The sequence below is a fragment of the Loxodonta africana genome, chromosome 21, assembly GCF_030014295.1.
Source record: "Loxodonta africana isolate mLoxAfr1 chromosome 21, mLoxAfr1.hap2, whole genome shotgun sequence".
Classification (NCBI taxonomy): Eukaryota; Metazoa; Chordata; class Mammalia; order Proboscidea; family Elephantidae; genus Loxodonta; species Loxodonta africana.
Window position 1 is genome coordinate 41,776,406 of NC_087362.1, and position 27,590 is coordinate 41,803,995.

At 37.7% G+C, this 27,590-nt stretch overlaps 1 protein-coding gene across 7 annotated transcripts in view; it reads right to left on the reverse strand.

The window, feature by feature from the left end:
* Positions 1-1,668: 1,668 nt before the first annotated feature.
* CNTNAP4 (contactin associated protein family member 4) overlaps positions 1,669-27,590 on the reverse strand; it is a 393,297-nt gene continuing 367,375 nt past the window's right edge. For 6 of the 7 annotated variants that reach the window (XM_023556694.2, XM_010596846.3, XM_023556696.2 and 3 more), the window contains 5 exons: positions 25,930-26,063; positions 24,499-24,586; positions 6,937-7,155; positions 6,525-6,596; positions 1,669-1,929 (listed from right to left, as the gene is read on the reverse strand). In XM_023556694.2, the coding sequence (XP_023412462.1) occupies positions 1,736-1,929; positions 6,525-6,596; positions 6,937-7,155; positions 24,499-24,586; positions 25,930-26,063 (707 nt within the window). In that variant the 3' untranslated portion in view covers positions 1,669-1,735. The remainder of the gene's footprint in view (positions 1,930-6,524; positions 6,597-6,936; positions 7,156-24,498; positions 24,587-25,929; positions 26,064-27,590) is intronic. The other variant, XM_023556695.2, reaches the window with a different exon arrangement.

The window sequence follows — 27,590 nt, forward strand, 5'->3', positions numbered from 1 at the left end:
CATTTATCAAGATAGCTTGTTCATCAATGACTATGTTAACTCAGATCCTTCAGATCTAGGCAGGCATTTATAGAAACATCAATATAGGTGTAGTACTAATGAGAAAAGACAGGCAGTTTTTGTAAGGAGAGTTAACAAAGAAAGCACGGAATAGAAGCTGATAGGAAGGCCCAATGGATATATTTCCAAATTTCCCTGCTGTCGACAAACTCAGGTAGCAGGCACAGGCAAGGTGTGAGCATGGATAATAAAGTGCCATTTATTATATAATTGGCTTATGGAATTCAGAGGATTGTTCCGTGGTTATATCTTGTTTACACTGCCTCAGGCATCTTGTTTACACTGCCTCAATACTGGAGCAGTTCCCATAAAGTTATTGATAATTAGTTGATCACCTAGTGTGCATATATACCCTAATAAGAATGCACCAGTTAGTTGCTTATACTAATTCTTGGTAATTTTTGAGAAATTGACCTCCGTGTCCTAGCTAGAAGTGAACAGAAAGGCAGATGTTGTAAACATCTCCCCTCAGAGTGAGCATCCTTGAACTGTTGTACTGGCTGTGCAGAAAGGTGGCATAGCTTCAGTTTATATTTCCAAAGTATCTACTGGAGGCCAATTCACAGGAAATGTAAGCCGGAAGGAGTACAGTTTTCAGAAGAGGACATAGAGTGTTACAGTTCAAACTGTCTCTTTTTTTCTAATTCATATGTAGTCACAGAAGATCAAAGAAAAGTTGACAAAAACCTTCAGAAAAGAGAAGTATAAACTATAAAGAAAACTGACATTCACCCAAGATTCAGGGAAACTATTCCCAGAATTACAATTCATTTGAGGTACTAGAGATGTAAACAAAAATTAAGTTTCTGAAGTGTGAAGAATTACGTTTTTATATAAGCAAACTTGGTTGAAAACATTACACATTCTTTGGGAGACTGGCAATAGACAGGTTTCCTGACTACTGTCATTAGTAAATAAAAAAAATAGTGATAGCAAATTAAACAGAGAAATTTGAAAAGGCAAGGCATCCCACACTGAAAACCATTGCACTCTTCCAGTTTTGTTATATGTGAATTGTATGCTCACAGCTGAAATTCGATGCTCAAAACCAAATGTATCCAAAACGATTACAAAGAGTCAAGTGGAAAAGAAGAGTAATGCAAACAAAGTAACAACAACAAAACATCTTTCCAGACTACTGATGTATTGAATGTAATACAGAGAAAGACAAAGGGGCTTGTATACCTTTGGCCACAGAAGATGTCAATGCCAGCCAAACAGGATCTTAGAAGCATTTCCAGGTCTATGAATAACACCATGGGAACACCAAAGCAAACACAGAATATGTTTTCAAATAAAGCAAGGTTGTTACGGTTCAAATTTGACTTTTACCTCTAACAAAACTTAGGTATCACATGGTTAAGAGACCAGGGTTACAGTTTTCACATTTAAAAACCATATTGTCATGAAGCAAGTTAAACTTTTGTTTTAGATCATATCAGAACAGCTGGAAATTAACAGCAATATCTAAGTCCTTGTTAGCAGAATGAGTGCTATGGGATATATGTCACTGAACGAGGCCTCCTGGAAGCCATCTTGAGCCTGGATGAGGGCAGGAAGGCAATTTCGCAAATCCGTCGTTTGAACATTCAACTTATCAGCTTTTTTTTTTTTTTTTTTTGGTCCATTGAGAGCCCCTGGCTGTCATAATCATGGGTTAAACCATAGTTGCCAATCAAAAAAAGTACTCTTTCTGATTTTCATTGATTGCATTTTGTATATTAAGCTCACTTTTCAAAACACCCTCAGCACTGTCTACATTCTCTGACCTTTTTGCCTCATTTCTTTTGTATAACCTTTTCTGCTGATAAATGCGAACAGCTATGGCAGTGATGCAAAGCAAGATAAAGATCACAAGAGCTATCAAACCTAGTGAGAGAAAAGAAACACAAAGTCAGAATTTAATAGAAACTTTAATTTCATTGTTCAATAAGTTATAAAAAATAATTTTCTACCTAAATCAAGCATCTACTTGTAAATATCAAAACTAGGTATTTCTGAGTCAGGTACTATCATAATATTGAGTTTAGTTCTGAGTTTTATCAACCTTGTGAGTTCAATTCCATTTATCCTGAATGTATATTAGAAATGGATTTATTTATTGCATTTATATTAAACACATGCCTACATGTCACTGGTGGCACACTGGTTAAGCGTTTGGCTGCTAAGCAAAAGGCTGGTAATTTGAATCCACCAGCCGCTCCTCAAAACCCTATGGGGCAGTTCTTTTCTATAGGGTCTCTATGAGTTGGAATCGACTCAACGGCAACAGGTTCAGTTTTCTTGGTTTTACTCGTCACTAAAACCATGTGATCGCTTTGTATTAATACACAGACAAGTTTTAATTATTTTGAAATTATAGAATAGTACTACCTTCTTAAAGGATTAAGTGTGTTTTTGCTTTTAAATGTATATAAATTTCAATAAAGTCAATTTTCAATATTGGTCAATCTGTTAAAAAGTAAGAATACTAATTTTTATATATGAATACTACTTATAGCTATACATGAATAATCCAAGTAGATAGGTACATTACTTCCATATGTGAAATACCGATTATTTGAAATATCTGGTTGTAAATATTTTAATTGCTGCAATCATTATCTTTATTACTAGCTCTCAACGCTGGCTTTACATTAGGCCAATAGTCATCCAAGCATGGTGTGTGAATCCCTGGGAGTCCCCAGGACTCTTTGAGAGGGTCTACAAGGTCAAAACTATTTCCATTATAATTCTAAGATGGTTTTTTCACCATGTTGACATTTGCATTGATGGTACAAAACAAGGTTAGATAAAAATCCCAGGTGCATTAGCACGAATTAAGTCAATGACAGCACACTATTAAAAGTAGTCATTGAATTCTCTGCCAGGCAATCACAGAGAGGGGGAAAGCCACTTACACTTAAGAATGTCCTTGATGAAGCACTAATTCATTTGACTAAGTCTTAACCCCTGAATACATGTCTTCCTAGTGTTTTGTGTGATGAAGTGGGAAGTACACAGAAAGCACTTCCGTGCACACTGAAATACGATGGTTTCCAGGAAAAGCGCTTGTGTGAACATTTGTGTTGTGAGCTGGACTATCTGCTTTTTGTTTCATGGAACACCATTTTCACCTGAGAGAATGACAAACTATGGCTGCTCAGACTTGGGGCTTTGGCAGCTAGTTTCTCCATAATGAGTGAAGTAAGCATGTCACTTCAAGAAAGACAAATGACAGTATATGATGTCACTGACAGAATTTGAGCTTTCGAATGAAAATTAGAATTTGGAAAACTCTGTCATCTGTCACCATGAGTCTGACAGCTTCCCAACACTTAAAGACTTTTCTGATGAGGTAGGTTGAGGTGTTAAATAATGTAGTTTTTCAGACAAAAATAGGTACTATGAAAACAGCAGTGTGGACCAAATCTAGTATTGTAAAATTAGAATCTTCCTTCTAGTTTAAAGTGAGTGTATCTAACAGTAATGCAGTTCAACCAACTGAAAGCTTTGAAGGTTCTTATCAGTCATAGTGGATTCAGGAGCACATAAGGGGCTAGAAAAAGGCACCACAGCCAATAGAATCAAAAAAGTAGATTTTTGGATAGGTCAGTCTTACATGAGAAAGGTAAGGGATCCCTTGCTGATAAGCCTAATGTAAATGTGATAACCAAATTCTGTACTTGCAATCTGAAGAATTAACTAGCTAATGGTTGTGATTATTTTTGTTATTATTATTAGTTATACTAATAAAAAATAACTTTAATCAGAATATCCATTTTCTATTTAATATTTTGTCTCTCATCATAGAAAAACAATAAGTGGAGACACTATAAATATTTCTACTGTCTGGTTATAGGCCTCTGGTTTAAAGGCAAAGATTCTGAACAATTTCTGTGTGAAAAACTAATGATGTGTGATCTATAGCCAGCAGGCCACTGCAATGGTAAAATAAACATCATAGTTACATTAGCCCAGACAGCACACCCAAACAGTCAAAATCACGGGGTGCCTCTGGACCTTGTCTGTTCCATGTATGTGATTTATCTCTTTTAATTTGGGTATGGTTCTGTTTCAGGGTTTGTTGTGTCCCAGAAAAACCTTGATCTCACCTGTTATACCAAAACAACTAAGATCGTCTGAATAAAATATGGCCAGCTGCTGCTCTTGGGGGCCTTGACATCTGAAGCTCTGTGTGAACGTCTGTCATGGATTGAATTACGTCCCCCCAAAAATGTGTGTATCAACTTGGTTAGGCCATGATTCTCAGTATTATGTGGTTGTCCTCCATTTTGTGATTGTACTTTTATGTTGAAAGCATTAGGGTAGGGTTGTAACACCACCCTTACTCAGGTCACCTCTCTGATCCAAGGTAAAGGGAGTTTCCCTGGGCTGTGGCCTGCACCACCTTATATCTCTCAAGAGAGAAAAGGAAAGGAAGGCAAGCAAAGAGTTGGGGACCTCATACCACCAAGAAAACAGCACCAGGAGCAGAGCACGTCCTTTGGACCCGGGGTCCCTGGACCCGAGAAGCTCCTTGACCATGGGAAGATTAAGGACAAGGACCTTCTTCCCACAGAGCGAGAAAGCTTTCCCTTGGAGCTGATGCCTTGAATTTGGACTTTAAGCCTACTTTACCACGAGGAACAAAATAAATTTCTCTTTATTAAAGCCACCCACTAGTGGTATTTCTGTTATGGTGGCACTAGATAACTAAGACCATGTGTTTTTGTGAGGAAACTCTATGGCTTTTTCTCTAATTCAGTCCATCCATTTCTGTGTAGCCTGGCCAGAATCCTTCTACCATATCTGGGCCACTAGTTTTAAATGTCTTATTAAACCCATTATCCCATCTTATACCACTCATTAATCACGTTGTTTGTAAATGAAGATAAAGATTATCCAAACATGCAGAACATGAGGATATTAGCCAGCTGGAAAAGTTCTTGAATGGATCGAGTATTGGTACATGTTTTTGTTGTTACTAGCTGCTGTCGAGTTGAACCCCAACTCATGGCAATCCCATGAACCATGGGATTGGACCACTGTGATCCACAGGGTTTTCACTGGCTAGTTTTTGGACCTAGATTACCAGGCCTTTCTTCCTAGTCCATCTTTGTATGGAAGCTCCCCTAAAACCTGTTCAGGGTCACAGTGACATGCAGGCCTCCACTCACAGACTGTTGGTGGCTACTCGTGAAGTACATTGACTAGGTCTTCTACACGGAAAGTGAGAATTCTACCACTGAACCACCACGGTCTTCACTGGTACACAGTGGGAGCAGTTTAAGAGTAACTAGACAAAGAAGAAAGCTACCAGATGGAGCAACACACACGAGGACAATATAGTGTGATTTAGTATGTAAATTTCACATGGTCCCAGGCAAGGCCTTCAGAGCTTAGATGGCATCATCAGTGGCTCTGCTTTTGAAGCTGAACCATTGCAATGACAAAAGCAGACACCACTGGATTCCCAGAGCTGGGGAGCCCCTGAGCCAAAAGCCTTCCATGTTGTCTTTCTCTGCCCTATCATTCCAGCCAAGTGAAGACTGCATAGGTGAACTGTTTGTTTCCACTCTAGAATAACACCAGCAGGTCTCATCAACACATCTCTCCCTTTATTCTGTAACTCTTGCCAATGATCTTTGCATAAAGTAGCAGTACTCTAAAGAGTAAGTCTTTTGTTCTAACACTAACTTGACTAGACAATCACTCTATATGTATATCTGTGTCTATCTATACTGGTTGAACGTTCAGAAAGAGCACCATTTTGACATTTAGACAATTTGTTAGACAATTTTAGTTTAAAATGTTGAGCACATTTTAAATACTATAGCTTTAAAGGAGTTTTTTGGAACATACTGTTTTTATTGCCTAGAAAATATACTTCAAAAGTTTTCATTTTAATTCTGCAGTTCAAAATAGCTATGAATTACTTTTAGTCCATTATCCTAACACTTGATAAAAACACAACTTTAAGTGTAATATTCATTGATGGGACACTGCAATCATGCAAATAACCTTTTTATTAAGCATTAAGGCAACATAAAATACATGTTTCTAATATAAACCTTAGGTTTTCCCTGCTCTTTACACAAACACCTGCAGAAGCAATGATGTGTTCAAGAAGCTAGGAAACATATTTCCTCAAACATATTCAGAATACTCTAGGAAATCTAGATGGATATTGCCAAGCTAAATAATATTCATTATTACACAGTTTAACAACTATTCTTTGAATGTGGTGCTTCAGTGAAATTGTAAGTTATTTATACGGAAAAATCTCCAAATAAGCTGGGAATTCAGTGAGATTCTATAAGACAATCTCTACAAATAGTAAAGCACTCCACTGTCCTCACTATTCAGTGCATGACACTTCCAAAATACACAGATTCTTCATAAATGTTTTCTATAATCTTAAATATTCACCATTGTTAGTAATAAGAGGTACCAAAGAAGAGCTCATTCATGCTTCCTATTACCTCCAATTACTGCAGAGTCACTTCTGATTGCATTAGCTATGGGTTCTCTGTCATCTGTTGTTCCAGAATGATCTGCAGTTAAGGGACAAAAAGAGTGGGGAGGGAATGATACAGGCAAGTAAAAAGGAAGAATTTGAGAAACTCATAAATGCTTTAAACCAGAACAGAATTACAGAGGTAAATGTGGGGACCTCTACAGACCTAAACATAAGCAATGTCAACTGTAAAGGCTCACATGACTGGAAAACTGAGACTCTGGAAATGAAATGAGAAAGAGAATTGAAAGCTAGACAAACAAAAGCAATTTTAAGAACCCATCTAAGGAACGTAGCATAGCAGCAATATCAGGAGTTTTGAGTGTCCAGTGGACAAGCCGTGTTTGTGACTAGGTAAAGGGAGAGCCATAAGCTACCTGCAAACAAGTGGGTCCTTTCCCTTGATGTGGCATCAGTGCCAGGCTGGGCCACACAGCTGGACTCAGTCACGTGTCCCTGAACAGTGACAGGGGCTGGGTGGCTGGAGTGCAGAGCAGCCTTCAGAGGGGCCACGTGGCTGAGCTGCACTGCAGAGAGGCAGCCCATGAAGCCCTGAGCACCGGCCAGTGCCGTCTCCTGGTCTACATCACTGAGTTCTGGAAATCCAAAGAAACGTCACAATATTAATAATAGTCCAAAGTGCAAACAGGCAAGAACAGACAAAATGAATATTATGGTCTCTTAATGCAATAGCAATAAACTTTAGAGCAATAAATATTCCTTTTTCCTTCATCTTTATTAAAAGAGTCAGATCCATTAAGTCTTTCCGCGACTACTGGTGAGACTGCCCATACTAATGAAGGCAAGTTTTTAAATAGGGCTAATTAAAAGTGATATGGCTAACCCTGGAAATGATTAAAGCCTCCATAAAAAATGGGTCAGGTTATGAACTGATGAGGGTTCATGATATTTTACATTTTAAAATAGATCATTAAATGTACTTGTGATAGGGCTTCTAGCCAATAGTAAAAAGGTTACAATAAACTGCTTCCAGGAGATGGAAATAAGCTCAGTTCAGCTTCTGAGACTTAAGCCGTGAAAATAACGGAAGCTAGGGAGAAAAACGAGTCTCTGAAGTTCCCTTGTCAGTTGCCCAACTTGACAATTTGGTCTGACTGAAAGCTTTCTGATACTTTCGGAGTCTACCCAGACATGCCAGAACACTACCATGGAGTAGATGCCGTGCCATACAGTTATTAGGGTCTCTCCCTACCTCCCCATGTATAGTAGTGAGAACTTTCACACCCTACTGCCTTGTCTACCTGTGCCAAAGACCTCACCCCAGTAAGAGCCAGAGCTTGGTTAATATGGGACTGTGGCAGAACAGAGATTACTTTGGATGCCAGAACAGCAATACATAATTTTACAGTGAAAAATACATCATGCATGCCAGTTGCTTGGTGAGCATGAAATCTAAACAAGGGGAATTAGTTGTCAAGTTTAAAATTCAAATATATCAGGCTAAGATGCACCAGTGCACCCAATATGAACATAAACTGGCATGTCTACCTCTCCTCTGTACATCCCGGACGTGGGCACAGACAAAACTCACATTTGTTTCTCTTTAAAAAAGAGAAAGACACCAAGTTTTATTGAGTGTTTATTATGTGATGGACACTGTCTTAAGAGGTTTGTGTATGCTATTATTTAAACCTTTTTTTTTATTATTTAAACCTCACAGCAGCCACAAGGGTATTTTATCCGGTTATACAAATGGGACACCTCAGTTTAGTGATTTGTGTGAAGTCACACAGTTGTTGGCACTGGACCTCAGGTCTGTTGGACTCCAAACAGGGGCGAATTATCCAACAGGCAAGGTAAACACGGTATTCACCTTGCTTACCAGATCATCCATAGTGAACAATTTCACATTTTTTCACCATATCAAAGATTCTGCTTCTAGGTATGGTTGGCATCTGTCTCTCTCCCAACCCCACAGAGCTTTCCTATACAATCAAAGCTTCTTTTCAAATTTACAAACCCTGAAAGGGCAGATGACCCAGTAAGTACAGGTAAGCAGGGCTTCTTTGTGCTTAATTACTAATCGTAGTGAACAATTTCACATGCGTTTCACCACATATTTGAAATTGTTCAGTGTAGATAACCTGGTAAGCATGGCGAGCACCGTGCTGACCTTGCCTATAGGATAATCCACCCCTGACTCCAAACCACAAGCTTCTTTTGTTCATCAACTCCTCTCCAATTGACACATTGTTTCCTTTATTCTGCTTATATCTTTCGTGGTGCCATTTTTTTTTTTTTTTTTTGGCTTGAGAGCTATTCTTTAACTCTGGGCATCTCAGATCTGATTGATTATATCTTGTTATAGCTAGGTTTCTGAAGGACGCTTCCTTCATCATTCCGTTTTCATTCATATCATATTCCTAATAATAAAAATGCTGATTAGAAGTTCAGTATCATAAGTGGCATGTCATTCTCTCTATAAAGACAATGGAAATTAAGAGCAGTTCCGTGGCTTTCCCATTACCACAGAGCTAGTAGTAGGGGACCTGGTATTTAGATCAAGGCATTCTAACTCAGGAGGCTATGTTCTCCACCCTGAAGTTATCCTCCTTTTCCACATGCCTGTCCAGTCGATTCCACCTCATAAAGACCCCATAGGAGAGAGCAGAACTGCCCCACAGGGTTTTCAAGGCTATAATCTTTACAGAAGCCATGCAGCAGCTGATGGGTTTGAACCACTGACCTTTCTGTTAGCAGCTGAATGCTTTAACGACTGCACCGCCAGGACTATTACACAGAGAGTACTGAGGGAATGACATTCTGCTACTCATGGTCTAGACTGTAAGCTTCTTGAGGGCATGGAGCATCATCTTGTTACATAAGAGGTACTCCATCAGTGTGTACAGAACTAAAGAGCTAAGTTCCACCAACACAGCAATCACTCTTCCATGGATGCACATTCAAACATATGCATTTTCAGAAAGTTGGTTTGGAGTTGTAGTATGTTAATAAAAAATAAAAAGGAAATATATTTCAGTAGAAGTAAATGGTTTTCACATTTCTTCTGCAAGGCTAAAATGTTGAATAAAATATCTATAGGTCTTTAAGAAATCTTAGCTATTGAACCAAAAAAAAAAAAAAAAAGTAAATAGACAACAGACAAGATTCACTTCTCTGATAAAGTCTGATGTGGAGAGACTTTTAAAAAGATTGCATTTACACACTGAAAATATTTTACGTACTTGTAGAATTTTATATGCAAAGCTATTACTTTAAACTCAAACTAAAGTAGGCAGTTAGTCAGATAATTCATACTACTTGCTTTATGAGGTAGGGATGTTGTTGTTATTGTTAGATACCATCAAGTCAGGTCCGACTCATAGTGACCCTCTGTACAACAGAACAAAACACTGCGTGGTCCTTTGCCATCCTCACAATCATTGTTATGCTTGAGCCCATGGTTGCAGTCACTTTATCAATCCATCTCACTGAAGGTCTTCCTCTCTTTCACTGTTTCTCTACTTTACCAAGCACGATGTCCTTCTCCAGGAAATGGTCCCTCCTGACACATGTCCAATGTGAGAAAAAATCTTTCCATCCTCGCTTCTAAGGAGCATTCTGGCTGTACTTCCTCCAAAACAGACCTGTTCGTTCTTCTGGCAGCCCATGGTATATTCAACATTCTTCGCCAACATCATAATTCAAAGGCATTAATTTTTCCTCAGTTTTCCTTATTTATTGTCCAGCTTTTGCATGCATATGAGGCAACTGAAAATACGATGGCTTTAGTCAGGCACACCTTAGTCCTCAAAGTGACCTCTTTGCTTTTGGACACTTTAAAAGAGGTCTTTTGCAGCAGATTTGTCCAATACAGTATGTCATTTGATTTTCTCAGTGCTGCTTCCATGGATGTTGATTGTGGATCCAAGTAAAACTAAATCCTTGACAACTTCAATCTTTTCTCCTTTTATCATGATGTTGCTTATTGTTCCAGTTGTGAAGAGTTTTGTTTTCTTTATGTTGAGGTATAATCCATACTGAAAACTGTAGTCTTTGATCTTCATCAGCAAGTGCTTCAAGTCCTCTTCACTTTCAGCAAGCAAGTGTGTGTCATCTGCAAACTGTAAATTGTTAATGAGTTTTGCTCCAGTCCTGATGCCACGTTCTTCATAAAGTCCAGCTTCTCAGATTACTTGCATGTAGTATTAATGATATTGTTTGATAATTTTTGACCAAATTCCCTGAAGTTCAAGTATCTCACATTCTAATGGGGGAAGGCAGACAATAACCATAGAAACAGTAACAAGGTGAGAATGCTGAAGAGTAATAACGCTGTAAGAAACTAATTAGACTATGTGATGGAGCGTATCCGGAACAGAAATTTCTCTTAACGAGTTAGGTTATTTTTCATGTTTAATTTAAGGAGGCTTTTTTTGTAGTCCTATTCTACTCTGTCATATAGGGTCCCTGATTTGGAATCGACTCAGTTGCACACAACAACAACAACAACAACAACATTCTCTTAGTGATAGTCCCTGGGTGGAGCAAACAGTTAATGTGCTTGGCTGCTAACTGAAAAGTTGGATGTTCGTGTATATGCAGAGGTGCATCAGAAGAAAAGCCTGGTAATCTAATCCCCAAAAAGCAGCCACTGAAAACCCTCTGAAGCACAATCCTGTCCTGACACACGAGGTTGCCCTGGAGTCATCTCCACAGCACTTTGTGTTTTTTTTTTTTAATTCTAGCAGCAGTCTGTACATATTATTCCAGCATCTTCTGGTCTTCTGGCTGCTCTACTACCTTTTTCCAAAATTTTAAGATCTTCTGTGTTTTTGGAATTTCATCAAATTACCCCTAGATGTGTCTTTTCTCATCTACTTGGTGTAGAACTTGGTGAGTGCTCCCTCTCTTTTTCTTCAAAAGTCTTCCTTTCTTGTATAAGTAGAAATTTATAAAATTTTATTGAATAAGATGATTAAAATTCAAGATATTAACAGTATCTTTTTTTAAATTTATTTTATTTTTTGTTGTTGAGAATACACACAGAACAAACCAATCAACAATTCTATACGTACAAGTCAGTGGCACTGATTACATTCTTTAGGTTGTGCAGCCATTCTCACCCCCCTTTTCCGAATCATTCTTCCCCCATTAATAAAAACTCACTGTCCCCCAAGTTTCCTACCTAAGCTTTTAAGTTGCTGTTGTCAGTTTGATCCCATATAGTTCTTAAAAGTTGGTGAGCCAATTTAATCTGCAGAAATGGTTGTTTTTGCTTTTTCAACTTGGAAAATTTCATCTATTGTGTATGAAATTATTGTTTTACTTTTATCCTTTTTATTATTCTGGAATTCCAATTATTCACATAAAGTCTCTTCTTCATATTCTCTAAATCTACTTTATTTCCCCTCCTGAGTTCTATTTCTGAGACTTATTCCTGTGTGTGTCAGAATGCTTTAGCTACTTTATCTTCCAAGTGACAAATTCAAGAATCAGCAACAATGTCATTCCTGCTGAATTCCTTAGTTTAGAAAAAAAATATTTTACTTTCCCAAGTCATTTTATTTTTTAGTGTAATTTCCTTAAAGTGCTCTTACTAACATTCATTTCAGTTGTTGTCTCCTTAAATAGCTTTAGTTGATAGGACATAGCTCCGGAAGTTTTGTTTGGTCTCCTCTTTTCTTGCTGTTGAATCCTCTTATGTATGTAGTTGGGTATTTTTGTATGTTTCTTTTTGGTAGGATTGTTGGTACTTAGTCATGGACTTGCATAGGTGGGAAAGGCCCAGAGAATATTGACAGTATAGCTGTCGGTATGGTTCCTGGGTGGTACATAGAGTTTGTGCTCGGCCACTAATCAAAACGTTAACATTTCAAATCTACCCAGCAGCCCCACTGAAGAAAGGCCTGGTGATCTGCTTCTGTAAAGATTACAGCCAAGAAAACCCTATGGGGCAGTTCTACTCTGTAACAGATGGGGCTGTCATGAGGGGGAGCTGACTTGACAGCCATGGGCTTGGCCTTTTGGCTTTCTAGTAGCTCTAGGGTCACCATGAGTCGGAATTGACTCGACAGCATTGGGTTAGTTGCCTGTGCCCTGTGGTCAAAACTGCAGGTCAAAGTACCAAGAAGTCTCTCCTCCTCACCCAACCTCAGGACAGAGAGGATGCCCCAAATTTCAGGTCATTCTCAGTTCCCTGGGAAACAAGCAGGATGGGTATACTGATGTTTTCCAACGCTGACCTTTCCCCATGGGGGCCAGGGGTCTCTGCGGGCCAAGCATCCCCAGGATCCGTAAGATTCAGGATCTACCCAGGTTCTTCAGGTTGGTCCCAGGCTCTCTTCTCACCCAGCGAGTAGGGAGCCCCACAACTGCTTTCTCGCTGGCACCCTCTATCTCCCCCCTGTCTGCTGTGCTGGACCAACAAATCTTTGGTTCAGGAGGGTTGAGGGTTGTAGCTGGAACTGGGGCTGGAGAGAAATACAATGGACTAAGCAATCAAGGAGCCCTGGTGGTGCAGTGGTTAAGTGCTTGGCTGCTAACCAAAAGATCGGCAGTTCAAACCCACTGGCTGCTCCTTGGAAGAAAGACGTGGCAGTCTACTTCGGTAAAGATTTAAAGCTTTGGTAAGCCTATGGGGCAGTTTTACTCTGTCCCGTAGTCAGTATGAGTTGGAACTGACTCGATGGCAATGGGTAAGCAGCAATTGTCCCAGAATTGAGTCCAAACAAAATTAACGTCTATATAAAGTTGATTATTAAAAAAAAAAAAGCTGGTTTTAGAAATACTTCCCATCAGATATGTGCACTGGCAATCTTGCTAACAAAGACAATGATCTTAAGTGTCATTTGACAGGATATTTACAAAATCACAGCGTCCTTAAGTAATCCAATTAAATTTTCTTACGTGTCCCTTGGCTCTAAAGTGAGTTTTACATGAAGGATTCCTGACAGATTGTGACTGTTCTTCAAGCTCTTCTGAGGAGGCGAGTAGACATCCTCTTCCTTCTGACCACACACTTTATTTACATTTGGCCGGAGTCGCCACTGCAGTACTTGGAATGTACTTCCTGGCTTTGCCCACTCTGAAGAGATAAATGAGGCCTATGGGCCATCTCCTCTAAATATACCACCGAAGCTACTGCTCAGACAAGTGAAGACAGTCTTCAGGCTTTTAGAAAATTGTTCTATCATAAGAACTTAATTTCACAATGAGTTTTGGATATAACACACAAATATAATGCAGTCTATTAATTATGGAAGAATATGAACCAAGTTTCTTGGATGCAACCTGCTTCATCCCACTACCACCACAAAGTACCAACATATTGCTATCATCAGTGTTCTTGTGACATAAAAGAACATTACAATTTTGACACAGAAGTAATAAACAGTAATTGTAAGCTTCTTTCAGCTTTTCAGCAGTAACTTTTCTGTCACTTGACAATGAGTTAAATTATATTACGATTCAAAATTTGGACACGTTTTCCCATGAGAGGTTTCATGTAATTTTGAGAATATGTGGTGATCTTACTTTAGAATTTTTTTTTTTCATATGGTGGAACCGCAGCCTAATAAAAGCTTAATGAAATAGCAAAACAAACTCATACCTGCATATTTCCTTTGATTAGATTTGAGAGAGGTCTGTTTTTATATATTTTGGGGGGTAAATGTTTCTGTTAAGGGAGCTGAATACAAATATTGACTAATCATTCACTTTGACATTGAAATTATGTACACTGTGAACAAAGTACTTAATAAAAAATAGTACCATGCTGTCTGCATCTTCTGAAGGAAGAGCAGAAAGAAAGGAACTGCTTTCTCCCCTTTCTCCAGTAATCTTTTCTACAGAAGAGAATGAACTATAGGAACAATTTTGGACTCCAATCAGTGTTAACAAGCATTACTAGCAGATATCTAGCAAACTGGGTAATCTTTAGGTAATAATATCAAATTGCACTATGATGGCATGGAAACCATCCCTAACCCCCATTACACCTAATAGATAACACTAGCAGAAATCAAATTTCACTGCTATCACTCTGGCTAGCCCTGAGGACTACAGTCAGCTTGTCTGGATGGCATCTCCCTGCTGTGCCCTCTCTCCACCCAAAGACTCTGTAGAGAGCAGGCTGTCTCATTAGGGGGAGAGTAATTGGGAGTATGTAGCAAGGTGTATATAAGTTTTTATGTGAGAGACTGACTTGATTTGTAAACTTTCACTTAAAGTACAATAAAAATTATAAAATAAATAAATAAAAAGGAAGAGAAATTGGAAAAAAAAAAAAAAAAAAGACTCTGTAGCCACACCCCTGCCAACCCTTTTCTTTCTCTCTCTTCCTTAATAAATTCACTCCCACATTCTGCAAGTACTTGATCCTGGCTATATTTTACTTTTCCCTGGTACATGTGCATTTTAAAGCATAGTACTAATTAAAGAAATAAATAGGTGCTTTTTCTTTTTTATTTAGAAACCATTCTAGTTTTTAAAATTTTTATTTATTTTGTTGTTGAGAACACACACAACAAAACACACCAATTCAAGTTTCTAAATGCACCATTTAATGACACTGATTGTATTCTTTAAGTTATGCAACCATTCTAAGCCTCCTTTCCTGAGTTGTTCTTCCACCATTAACATAAATTCACTGCTCCATAATGTTCCTATCTAATCTTTCAAGTTGCCATTATCAATTTGATCTCATATAGATAGTTTTTAAGAGCATAATGTTCAAGGCAGACATTTTTTACTAGTTAAGCTAAACTATTTGGTTTAAAGAAATTATTCTATGAAAATTTCTGAATTTGGCAGCTGATGAATAAATAATTTTGGACTTGTGATATTTTGCTTTTATCATGTGACATTTCCTGAAGTGTGAGTAGATGCATGCTTTATGACACCAGATTGTCAAAGGAAAGAGATGGGTGTGACATCATCATCAGAGGAGGACGCTGGCTCATTTCCCAGGAACCCTGGTCTCTTGGTAACATGTACCTCAGACAAAATACCAGTTTCTACCTTATCATTTAGGAGCCCTGATGGTGCAATGGTTAAGCACTTAGTTGCTAAACTGAGTGGTTGGCAGTTCAAACCCACCTAGCAGCTCTGCGGGAGGAAGACCTGGCAATCTGCTCCTGTAAAGATTACAGCCAAGAAAACCCTATGCGGCAGTTCTACTCTGTCACACAGGGTCGCTATGAGCCAAAATCAACTTGTCAGCACCTAACAACAAAAATTTTATCATTTACTCTATAATTAAAATAAAGTAATACATTCCTTTCACCATCACAAATGCTCTTTGGGTTTGGAACATGACACTTCTGATCTATGTTCATGTATCACTATTAAGACAAAAGGTGTTTTTACTTTTCTAAGTGTGGCCAGTTCAAAATCATATGGCTAGCTCCCTGGAAGTGACTAAAGCCACCACAAGAATGAAGTCATGCCAGGCATTGAGGACAATCTATGACATTTTAATTATTAAAATATTAAAAAATTAATCAATCTGATGAACAAAAAATAATTTTAGGTAGATTTCTTACTTTTCTTGCTCTAACTGGTACTTCCTTTACTTTCCTTTTAAAAATTGCTTCTTTTTTAAATTGTGACAAATATGTAGGTAACAACACATTTGCCATTTCAACAATCTTCAGGTGTACAGTTTGGTATCATTAATTATGTTCATTATGTCATTCAACCATCACTATTAATTGTTTCCAAATTTTTCTAACTTGTCCATTATCTTAGAAGTCATTTCACAAGATGTTTACAAAATCACAGTGCTCTTATGTAATCTAGTTCACCTTTCTTCCTCACCTCAGGGTGTTGAAGAAAGTTTTACATAAAGTATTTGACATATTGTGGATTGTTCTTAAGGCTCTCTTGAGGAGATTGAGTAGATGTCTTTTTCTTGTTGACTACACACTTTATTTACATCTGGTCTAAATAGTTTACTGCAGTAGTCTGAGTATACGTCCTGGCTCTGCTACTTCCAAAGACAGAAATGATCCTACGGGCCTGCACCTCTAATTTAAGGCCCATATGAGTGAAAACAATCAAGCTTTTACTTAAACAAATCTTAAAACTACTCTAACATAAAAAGATATCCAGGTACAGAGCTCAGAACTTAATTTTATAATGAATTATGCATATGAAAAGCAAAAATAATTCAGTCTATTGATTATGGGAGGATCTGAACTGAGCTGCTTGGCTTCAAACCTTGGTCTTCCCATCACAGCTTTGAAGCCCCAATAGATTATTATTATTATTAGAATTGAGTCCTAACATATCTTAAGTGTAATTGGGAATTAAAGACTATTTCCATCTCATCATAGTACAATCTGACATTGTTTCTTAAACTTTACTTTCCCTGGTCAATATCTTCTAGGAATGCTTGTAAAGAGTGACAGTAATCCAAAATTATCCTCACAGTTCTTACTAAGTTTAAAAAATGAGTACTGGATTCTATGGAAGAGTGATCAAATGGGGGGAAAATAGAGTCCAGGATTCTGGAGTTGTTGAGGCTAGATGAACCCCTGAAACTATCACCCTGAGACAATCTGTAACCTTAAACCTCAAACCAAAACTAACCTCTGAAGTCTTCTTTGAACCAAACGGTAGTTTAATTAGTAAAGTATGTTTGCCTTGAGCATTGTGCTCTTTTAAAGAATTATCTATGTGGGATCAAATTGACAGCAGCAACTCAAAAAGTTAGATGAGAAGCTCGGGGGCAATGAATTTATATTAGTTCTGGTGGAATAATTTGCAAAAGGGATGGTGAGAATGGCTACACAACTTGAAGAATGTAATCATTGTCACTGAATTGTACATGAAGAAATTGTTAAAATGGTGTATCTCTTGCTGTGTATATTTTCACCAAAATAATAGTTAAAAAAAAAAAAAGAGTTCTGGAGAAAGTCGAGAGATGGAAAGCATTTCTTTTGTTTCTCATTTTCCTTCTGAAAAAGAGTAGGATGGTCACTTCTAAGTCTTTTGTTAAAAATATATGCAAATTCCAACTCCAATTTAAAAAGAGAAGAAAGAGTGGTCAATGTTTATATTTTGCTCCCTTAAAAGAAATATTCAGAAATTAAATGATAGAAGTATTTTAATATATTTTAATTCAGAAGGTGATTTGGAACTATTTTGTGTAAAGTCATGTAGAGGATTTTATGCCCAATTAGACACACATTAAACCTTTTTTATAGTGATTATCTGTATGCCTACTAAACCATAAGCTTTAAGAGGGCAGATGCAATGTTTTCCTTGCTGACAAGTAATCTCTATGTTCATGGTAGATGATCACAAAGTACATGCTGAAGAATGACTCAATCAATGAGCCAAATGGGGTTGTTGTTGTTATTAGGTGCTGTTGAGTCAGTTTTTGAATCTCTATGTTCATAGTAGGTGATCACAAAGTACATGCTGAAGAATGACTCAATCAATGAGCCAAATGGGGTTGTTGTTGTTATTAGGTGCTGTTGAGTCAGTTTTTGACTCATAGCGACTCCCAAATGAAATACACACTTGGTAAGTGTGACAGTCATGAGACTTCCAACAACAAGGAGAATAATTGTCCAAGAGCTTCAGCTGATGGACTCTGAAATTCATGGCCATGCTTGTGCCAAGGCCATGCTAACCATGGGCTGCTTCTACCCAGTGGCTGATGGCAATAGGGATTCTAAGGCAGGTTCTTCCCTGGGAAACATGGTAGTCCTCCAACAGCTGACTTTGACTCAAGGACTCCCCAGTGGCTTTGCCAAACCTTTTTTATACTGCACAGCAGTTTCGGACACTTCTGTCTAACTCTCCTTCCCTCTCTCCTTCACGAGGAACAGAGTTGCATAGCTGTCTGATGGCTCCACCAGCCTCAGTGGGGTCTCCCTACCCCAATTTTCTCTTACATATGTGTTTATCTTAATGAATCCTCACATATTTAGTCCTGTCTTGGCAACTGTTTCTTGGAGGACACAAACTGACACAAGTAACTTCAAAATTGAGCAACTCTCTTTGGAAAATTAATAATTCCTTTTTTAACCATCTTGTTGATCTATTTTAGTAAAAACCAATAAACTACATTAAAAATAATATCGATGTAATAATATGTTACATAACGTTTTACTACAAATTTATATACCTCACTAAATATGATCATAAATTTTTAGTACTCTTTGAATTACAAATTATTTGAGCAGAGCATTAGTCCTTGGTCATGATCCATATCTTAGATACACACTAACTTTTTACTTAAACCTTTAGAACAGTGAGTTGATTTAGACTATAAAGTTAATTGCTAAATTTGAATTTTAATCTTAATTTTCAGCATGAGTGATATGCATTAGAATAACATGTAATTCTTGGATAAAAACATTAGCATTTTAAACTTCATACTAATATTTATATAATGAATATTATCCTACTGTTTGATTAATACAATTCTCATAAAATGCAGATCAATTTCTCAATTTTTTATAATATAATTATAAAATATATATATAAATATATATAATATATTTTTATAATATATTTGAAGAAAAATAATATTTTCTTCAATAACTCTTGGCATTAAACTTGAAGACAGTATTTCTTCAGAAATATTGTTTTCTCAACATTCTCTATAATTGTTAAAATTTTCTATTTTGTGTTACATGATTTAATATACATGCCTCATCTCCATTCATAGATGAACTCTTGAGATCAGAATTTATTTTTTTATCACTATCTGCCACAGTTTCTGGTATAATTTTTTTTTTAAAAAAAGAAGTTGCCCTCAGGTCAACTCCAACTCGTGGTGGCCCCATGTGTGTCAGAGTAGAACTGTGTTCCGTTGGATTTTTAATGACTGATTTTTCAGAAATAGCTCTCTAGGTCTTTCTTCCAAGGTGCCTCTGGGTGGACTCGAACTGTCAACCTTTTGGTTAGCAGCCAAGTGCACTAACCATTTGTACTGCCCAGGGATTCCATGTGGTATAATATCTTGCTCAAAAAACCTATCTAATGTGTCTTCTTGACTTCGGTAAACACGTTAAGTTCACCGTTTCATGCACCGATGACTACCCAAGTCGAGTTTGAGAGACAGGCACTCCTCTGAGACTCTCAGTTATACATTCTCCTAATTCTGTGAGTAACAACTATCCAGTGCTATGGACAAGCAGTCCTGGTGGCACAGTGGTTAAGTGCATGGCTTCTAACTGAAAGGTCAGCAGTTTGGACCCACCAGCAGCTCTGCGGTAAAGATTCCCAAAAACTCAATTCCATTGCTGTCGAGCTGATTTCAACTCATAGAGACCGTATAGGACAGATTAGAACTGCCCCATAGGGTTTCCAAGCCTGTAAATCTTTAGGGAAGCAGATTGCCACACTTTTTTCCCACAGAGTGGCTGGTGGGTTCAAATCGCCATCATCGACCTTTTGCTTACCAGCTGAGCACTCCCACCACTGAGACACCAGGGCTTCTTTTGGGGCAAAGATTACAGCCTTGGAAACCCTATGTGGCAGTTCTATTGCATCCTATAGGATTGCCATAAGTCAGGATGACTCGATGGAACCGGGTTTTTTTATTGGTGTGGGCAAAGTTAGGTTTAATGGAGGACAAATAGCAAGCAGAGTCTTCTGTGAGCCTGATGCTTACCAAAGAGGTTGTAAGGCAAGGTGTCCCACTGCGGAGGACAGGCTCCACCCTCTGACCTCTTCAGCTCTGGCTCATCTACTAACACTCCAGGGCTCTCAGCCCTTCCCCAGGCAGCTGCACTCTGATTTCCCCCACTGCTGAGAACCTTAGGGAAGGTGACAGCTCTTGTAGTTAATCAAGATTGTTGGGTTTATATGGTTGTTGCTATTGTCATTACTATTTAAGTTTTTAAAAATTCTTTATGGATTCCTATGCTATGCATAGTTATAAGGGGAATAAAGTCCTCCAACATTATGAAAAAATTAATGTTCAGAAATGCCTAAGTAACATATTTTAAGTTAAATAGCCAACTCAGAGAGCTGAACAGATTTCGAAGGGTGGCTTCAGAAGACAAAGTATTATAATGAAATGTGCAAAGACCTGGAGTCAGAAAACCAAAAGGGAAGAACATGCTCGGCATTTATCAAGCTGAAAGAACTAAAGAAAAAATTTAAGTCTTGAGTTGCAATATTAAAGAATTCTCAGGGCAAAAAACTGAACGACATAGGAAGCATCAGAAGAAGATGGAAGGAATACTCAGTCACTGTAGCAAAAAGAATTGGTCAACATTCAATCATTTCAGGGGAGCATATGATCAAGAACCAATGTTACTGAAGGAAGAAGTACAAGCTGCACTAAAGGCATTGGCAAAAAACAAGGCTCCAGGAATTGATGGAGTACCATTTGAAATGTTTCAACAAAGGGATGCAATGCAGGAAGCACTCACTTGTCTATGCCATGGATTGAATTGTGTCCCCCCAAAATATCTGTCAGCTTGGCTAGGTCATGATTCCCAGTATTATATGATCGTCTACCATTTTGTTATCTGATGTGATTTCCCTATGTGTTGTAAATCCTATCACTATGATGTGTGTAATGAGATAGATTAGTGGCAGTTATACTGATGAGATCTATAAGATCAGTGTTTTAAGCAAATCTCTTTTGAGATATAAAAGAAAGAAGCAAGCAGAGAGACACAGGGACCTCATACCACCAAGAAAGCAGTGCCAAGAGCAGAGGGCATCCTTTGGAACTGAGGTTCCTGCACTGAGGTGCTCCCAGACCAAGGGAAGACTGATGACAAGGACCTTCCTTCAGAGCCTTCAGACAGAGAAAGGCTTCCCCTGGAGCTGGTGCCTTGAATTTGGACTTCTAGCCTACTGGACTATGAGAGAATGAACTTCTCTCTGTTAAAGCCATCCACTTGTTAAAGACACTTCTTTTATAGCAGCACTAAATGACTAAGATAGCCAGGAAAACTGGAAGACAGCTACCTGGCCAACTGACTGGAAGAGATTCATATTCGTGCCCATTCCAAAGAAAGGCGATCCAACAGAATGCAGAAATTATCAAACAATATCATTAATATCACATGCAAGTAAAATTATGCTGACGATAATTCAAAAACAGTTGTGGCAGTACATTGACAGGGAACTGCCAGAAATTCAAGCCAGATTCAGAAGACGACATGGAACAGGGGATATCACTGTTGATGTCAGGTGGCTCTTGGCTAAAAGCAGAGAATACAAGAAAGATGTTTACCTGTGTTTTATTGACTATGCAAAGGCATTCGACTGTGTGGATCATAACAAATCATGAATAATACTGTGAAAAGCGAGAATTTCAGAACATTTAATTGTGCTCATGAGGAACTTGTACATAGATGAAGAGGCAGTCTTTTGAACAAAACAATGGGATACTGCATGGTTTAAAATCAATCTATATGCTGAGCAAATAATCTAAGAAGCTGGACTTCATGAAGAAGAATGTGGCATCAGGTCTGGAACAAAATTCATTAACAACTTGCAATTTGCAGATGACACAACGTTGCTTGCTGAAGGTGAAAAGGACTTGAAGCATTTACTGATGAAGATCAAAGACTACAGCTTTTGGATTACACCTCAATATAAAGAAAACAAAACTCTTCACAACTGGACAAATAAGCAACATTATGATAAATGGAGAAAAGGTAGAAGTTGCCAAAGATTTCATTTTACTTGGATCCTCAATCAATGTACATGGAAGTGGCAGTCAAGAAATGAAACGATGCACTGCATTGGGCAAATCTGCTGCAAAACATTTTTAAAGTGTTTAAAAAGCAAAAATGTCACTTTGAGGACTAAGGTGTGCCTGGCCCAAGCCATGGTATTTTCAGTTGTCTCATATGCATTCAAAATCTGGACAACGATAAGGAAGACTGAAGAATTAATGCATTCGAATTATGGTTTTCGCAAAAAATACTGAATATACCATGGACTGCCAGAAGAACGAACGAGTCTGTCTTGGGACAAATACAGCCAAACTGCTCCTTAGAAGCAAGGATGGCGAGGCTTCTTGCTTACTTTGGACATGTTATGAGGAGGGACTAGGCCTTGGAGAAGGATATCATGCTTGGTAAAGTAGAGGGTCAGCGAAAAAGAGGAAGACCCTCAATGAGAGGGACTGACATGGTGGCTGCAACAGTGGGCTCAAGCATAGCAACAATTGTGAGGATGGCACAGCACTGGACACTGTTTCGTTCTGTTGTGCATGGGGTCACTGTGAGTTGGAACCAACTCCATGGCACCTAACAACAACAACAACAACAGTGTCCTTGTCTCTACAGTGGCCTGAAATTGCTATAAATATTTTCCAGTAAGCAAAAAAATATTGCCGTCAAGTCGATTCTGACTTGTAGTGATCCTATAGGACAGAGTAGAACTGCCCTACAGGGTTTCCAAGGCCACAAATGTTTCTGGAAGCGGATTGCCACATCTTTTTCCTGAGGAGCAGCTGGTGGGTTCGAACCACTGGCCTTTCTGTTGCGCTTACTCATGACACCAGGCCTCCCAATAAAATCTGCTACGAAATACTGAATATGAAATAACTATGCATTTTCTTTATTTGTTTTTTAACAAAGTCTAACCATCATTTCTGTACATGTACAGTTAAGTCTAAAACTAAGACTCACACGCACAGTCCTAAAGTGCATACTGTCTTATCTGTTAAAAAGACATCAACAGTCAGGATTTGAATCAACTTTTAAAGCCACAAAAAAAAAAAAATAGTAGAAACATCATTTTATGTCAAATATGTTATTGACGATACATGTATCCTAAGAGCAAATAATGTGAGTGCTGGTCTTAAATAATTAAATTTATATAATTAAAACAAAGAAACTCCCTTAGAACTTTTCAGTTAAGCTTCCAAATATCTAAGGAGTTTTTTTTTTTTTTTTTTAATGTATACCATAGCATGCAGGAGGAACATTGCAATTCATGATATTTCCCCAGTTTGTTTGGAGAACAAAAGCACATAAATTTGATGCTCAGCCTAGTACTTGAAAGCCTATAAATATTTATAAACTTAACTATTAACCTTCTCAAGGGCCAGTAATTTGATAATTCACCATGCGTTTAATCAAACAATCTCAAGGTTTTGAGATTATGTAAAAGGAATGTAAGGAATGATTAATTGAGGGACAAGAAACCAAAAAGGTCAAAATAAAAGTTTCCATTTGCCATCTTGGACAGAATATTACATGTTAGTGTATAACCAAGAATGAAAAACAGATTAAAAGAAACACATAGAATCCCTACCACTCCCAAATAATGTGAAATATCAATACTGCTTACAATTTACTTGTAACCAAAAAGAAAATCCCTTTAAAAATTTACTCCTCTTTCAATTTAGTTTTTGTGGGCAAATGTAAAAAAATAGAGAGATGTACATAGTTATTTTGATGTTAAAATGGTAATAGTGTGTTTCTATTTCAGTGATATTATCAGAAATAATTGGCAGATATAAGAATTATAAGACATTTAGACTAGGTTTTAGCAATAGGAGCTGGTAAGTGTAACATCTCAACAAGGGAAACAAGATCCAATCCACAACCTAATGCATATTCGCCAACTAGAAGAAAAGCAATTTTTTTTTTCTCCTTCCTTTCTTTTAGACCTAATCCTAGTTTTATCACTACATGAAGGTTTCTATATTTGGCAGCTAGTTAATGTATAATTTTTTTATTTCTACCTTTATAATTTGATATTTTTGAAGTCTGAGAGCAGTATCGTATGCTGGATTGACTTAGGTAGGAGACCAGTGACATTCCTCCCATGGAGGAGCCTTGTTCATCCCTCAGGAAGCACCTCCATGATGGCACATGCCTCTGGGAAAGTATGGTTTCTACCTTATCACTCACTCTGTAATTAAAATAAGGCAAGAAATTTCTTTTGGCATAATGAATGCTTTTTTATATTTGGAACATGATCCTGCCAATGCATGTTCATGTATCACCATTAGGGGGAAAGTTTTTTCTTCTACTTACCTAAAATCCTGCCCAGTACGAGTGATTTGACTGCACTGAATTCTGTACCTGATGACAGGTGGACTTGTCTCCTTGTGTTCTCATCAATCTATGAAATTGTTACATGTGATACAAAGATCCAGATGGATGCCAGTTGTGTTGAGAAATGGACAGGTAAAGGAAGACAAGAGCAAATGAAAAAAATAAGTACATGCTAGTATGGTCCCAAAGACTTAAAAAAATTTTTTTTAATAGCCATTTATAAAGGTAAATATTTTCTAAACTATTTCTATACTACCATCTGATAAAACTGCACACCACCTTTATTTTTCTTTACTGTATAAGGAATCCATAGTTAGTGTGATAGTTAAGGTTATATGTTAACTTGATTAGGCCATGATTTTCAGTGGTTTCGCAGTTATTATGTAACCATCCTCTATTTTGTGTTCTGATGTGAGCTGCCAGTCAGCTGAAAGGGGAATTTTCTTGTGGGTGTAGCCTGCATCCAATATATATAGATGTTCTGGCAAAGCCTGCCCTCTCCATCCTGCATCCAACTCATTGTCTTCTGACCTCCAGTTCCTGGGATGTGAGTCAGCAGCATGCCATCTGACCTGCAGATTTTAGGATTCACCAACCTCTGCAGTCCCATGAGCCAGCAGCCTGCCATCTGACCTGCCAATCATGGGTTTGCCAGCCCCTGCAGCCACGTGAGTTAGGAGAAGCCTCCAGTCTGACACTTGACCCACAGATTTGGAACTTTCCAGCTTCCATAAGTGTGTGAGCCATTCCCTTGAAATAAATCTCTCTATATACATATTTTTATGTATATACTTCACTGGTTTTGCTCCTCTATGGAACCCAGCCTAAGGCCGTAAAACCGACAAAAAGATACAGTAAGTTATTTTTCACCTCAGTACTTTTACTTAGCTTAGTGCTTGAATCATGTAGCTAAGAAATGTTCCTCTACATAGAGGGTGGAAACATTAATGCTTTTTTCAAAAGTTAGTACAGTGAATAATTCCAATTTCTCTGCTGTGACTCAAATCATTTTTTATTTTGTCATTGCAATCATTATTTTCTATGTTAAAATTGTTTCTGCATTTATACCCATCTGATATAAACTGGTTTTATCAGAGTACCTGGGATGCTACAAGTCATACACTATGGTAAATTAGATAGCATTTCCTACTGGGCAAAGTATAAAGCAAATAAGGAAAGTTTAACATAGTCAAATATTAATAACATCTTGGACAGAATTTTATTGCTTATAGAAAACCAGACCATATTTGACATTCTGTCTATGATCTGTAGAAGAACAACATGAAAAAATGTTTGTCTTTGTTCATTACAATTCTTAACAAAATTTTGCTTTAGGTCCTACATAATGGGGAGTTTATTTTAATCGTTGCTACTGTTAAGTGGGTTGTACTGTAAAGTTTAGCGTGTTACCTCTACAAAGACCACTCCTTCATCTCTGTTAATCTTTACATGGTGAAGCTGCCCATCAGCCATGCTTTTAAAATCAAAGTTAACAACATCAGGATCTTGATGTCTATTCAGCTTGTACCTGATCTGCAAACTTCCTAAAGAGGAAAAAAAATTTTTTTTCAGTTAAAATTGTATGTTAAAAAACTACTGATAAAGACTTACAGACCGCTTGCTGTCGTTGCAATTATTTATTCATTTCTGTAGACAAAATTCACAATAGTTTACCTGGATGTACCTCATCATCACAATTCCTAAAAGTCAGTCCAAACCAAACCAAACCAAACCCAGTGCCGTCGAGTCGATTCTGACTCATAGCGACCCTATACAGCAGAGTTTCCAAGGAGCGCCTGGCGGATTCAAACTGCTGACCCTTTGGTTAGCAGCCGTAGCACTTAACCACTTACCTACATTAAATTGCACCATTTTATAAAAATCAAGACTAAGCATGTTGTTAAATAAGCAGTCTCCTTCCTGAAAATCTTTCATTTTTCTTTCTCAAAAGTCAGCATACAGATTAAGCATATACAAATTGCTGCACTAGCTTCTATCTTACAAAAAAAAAAAAAGACTCTTGGAATATTATGAAATGCCAAACTATTGTGGATTAGTGGTAGAACATTCTGTTTCTATAATCTTTTCTTTTTTCTATAATCTGATCTTTTTAATAGATTCCTGAAATGCAGTGGACCAATGGAATTCCTATAAACAAATGTACTTATACTAAAGATGAGAAATACTTCCAAGTGGTCATGGTCAAAGACTCTGAAATGAAATTAGGGCGAAATGAACAGTTTTAAACCAAATTTACCAACAGAATAAATACTACTCACTTACTTGCCTGCAGTGATATCAATTAATATACTTCACAGGAGACCTTCCAATTTAACAAAGAAAAGGTCCTAATCTATAGATACACTTCAAGCTCAAAATATACAGTGAGCATAAATATACTTATTAACATTATCATTTTTTTATTTTGGCATTTGGTGCTCCTAGGCCACATTTGACTTTGTTGAAACGATACGTACACATTCGTATATTTGTTCTTCTCATCCAAATAGAGAATTCATTACTAAAATCTTTATCTTTAGTCAGGACATGAGAAGATTAAAATAGCAGTAGGTGATCTTCTGAGGCAAGGTTTCTATAACACACTCATTTCCCAATCCACAGGCCATTACCCTATACGACTGTACCAACATCTCCCTTGACTATTTTATTGCCTATAATTGGAACCAATAGGCTATCTTGTGGAAATTTTCTTATACATAACCAGTTCCCATCAAGTCAGTTACAACTCATGGCGACCCCATGTGTATCAGTGTAGAACTGTGCTCTGTTAGGGTTTTCGATGGCTGATTTTTCGGAAGTAGACTGCCAGGCCTTTCTTCTAAGGTGTCTCTGGGTGAGCTCAAAACTTCAACTGTTTTGGTTAGCAGTTGAGCACATTAACTGTTTGCACTATGCAGGGACGCCTTCTGATACATACCATTGGTTTATCAACACCCCCTCAGCTTCTCTGCTTGGCTTTGAACAAAGCATGTGTTATATACAACTAGGTGTCTTACTTCAAAATGTACCATAGAGCTAATTTTGATTATTTATATGGAGTACTAAAAGCT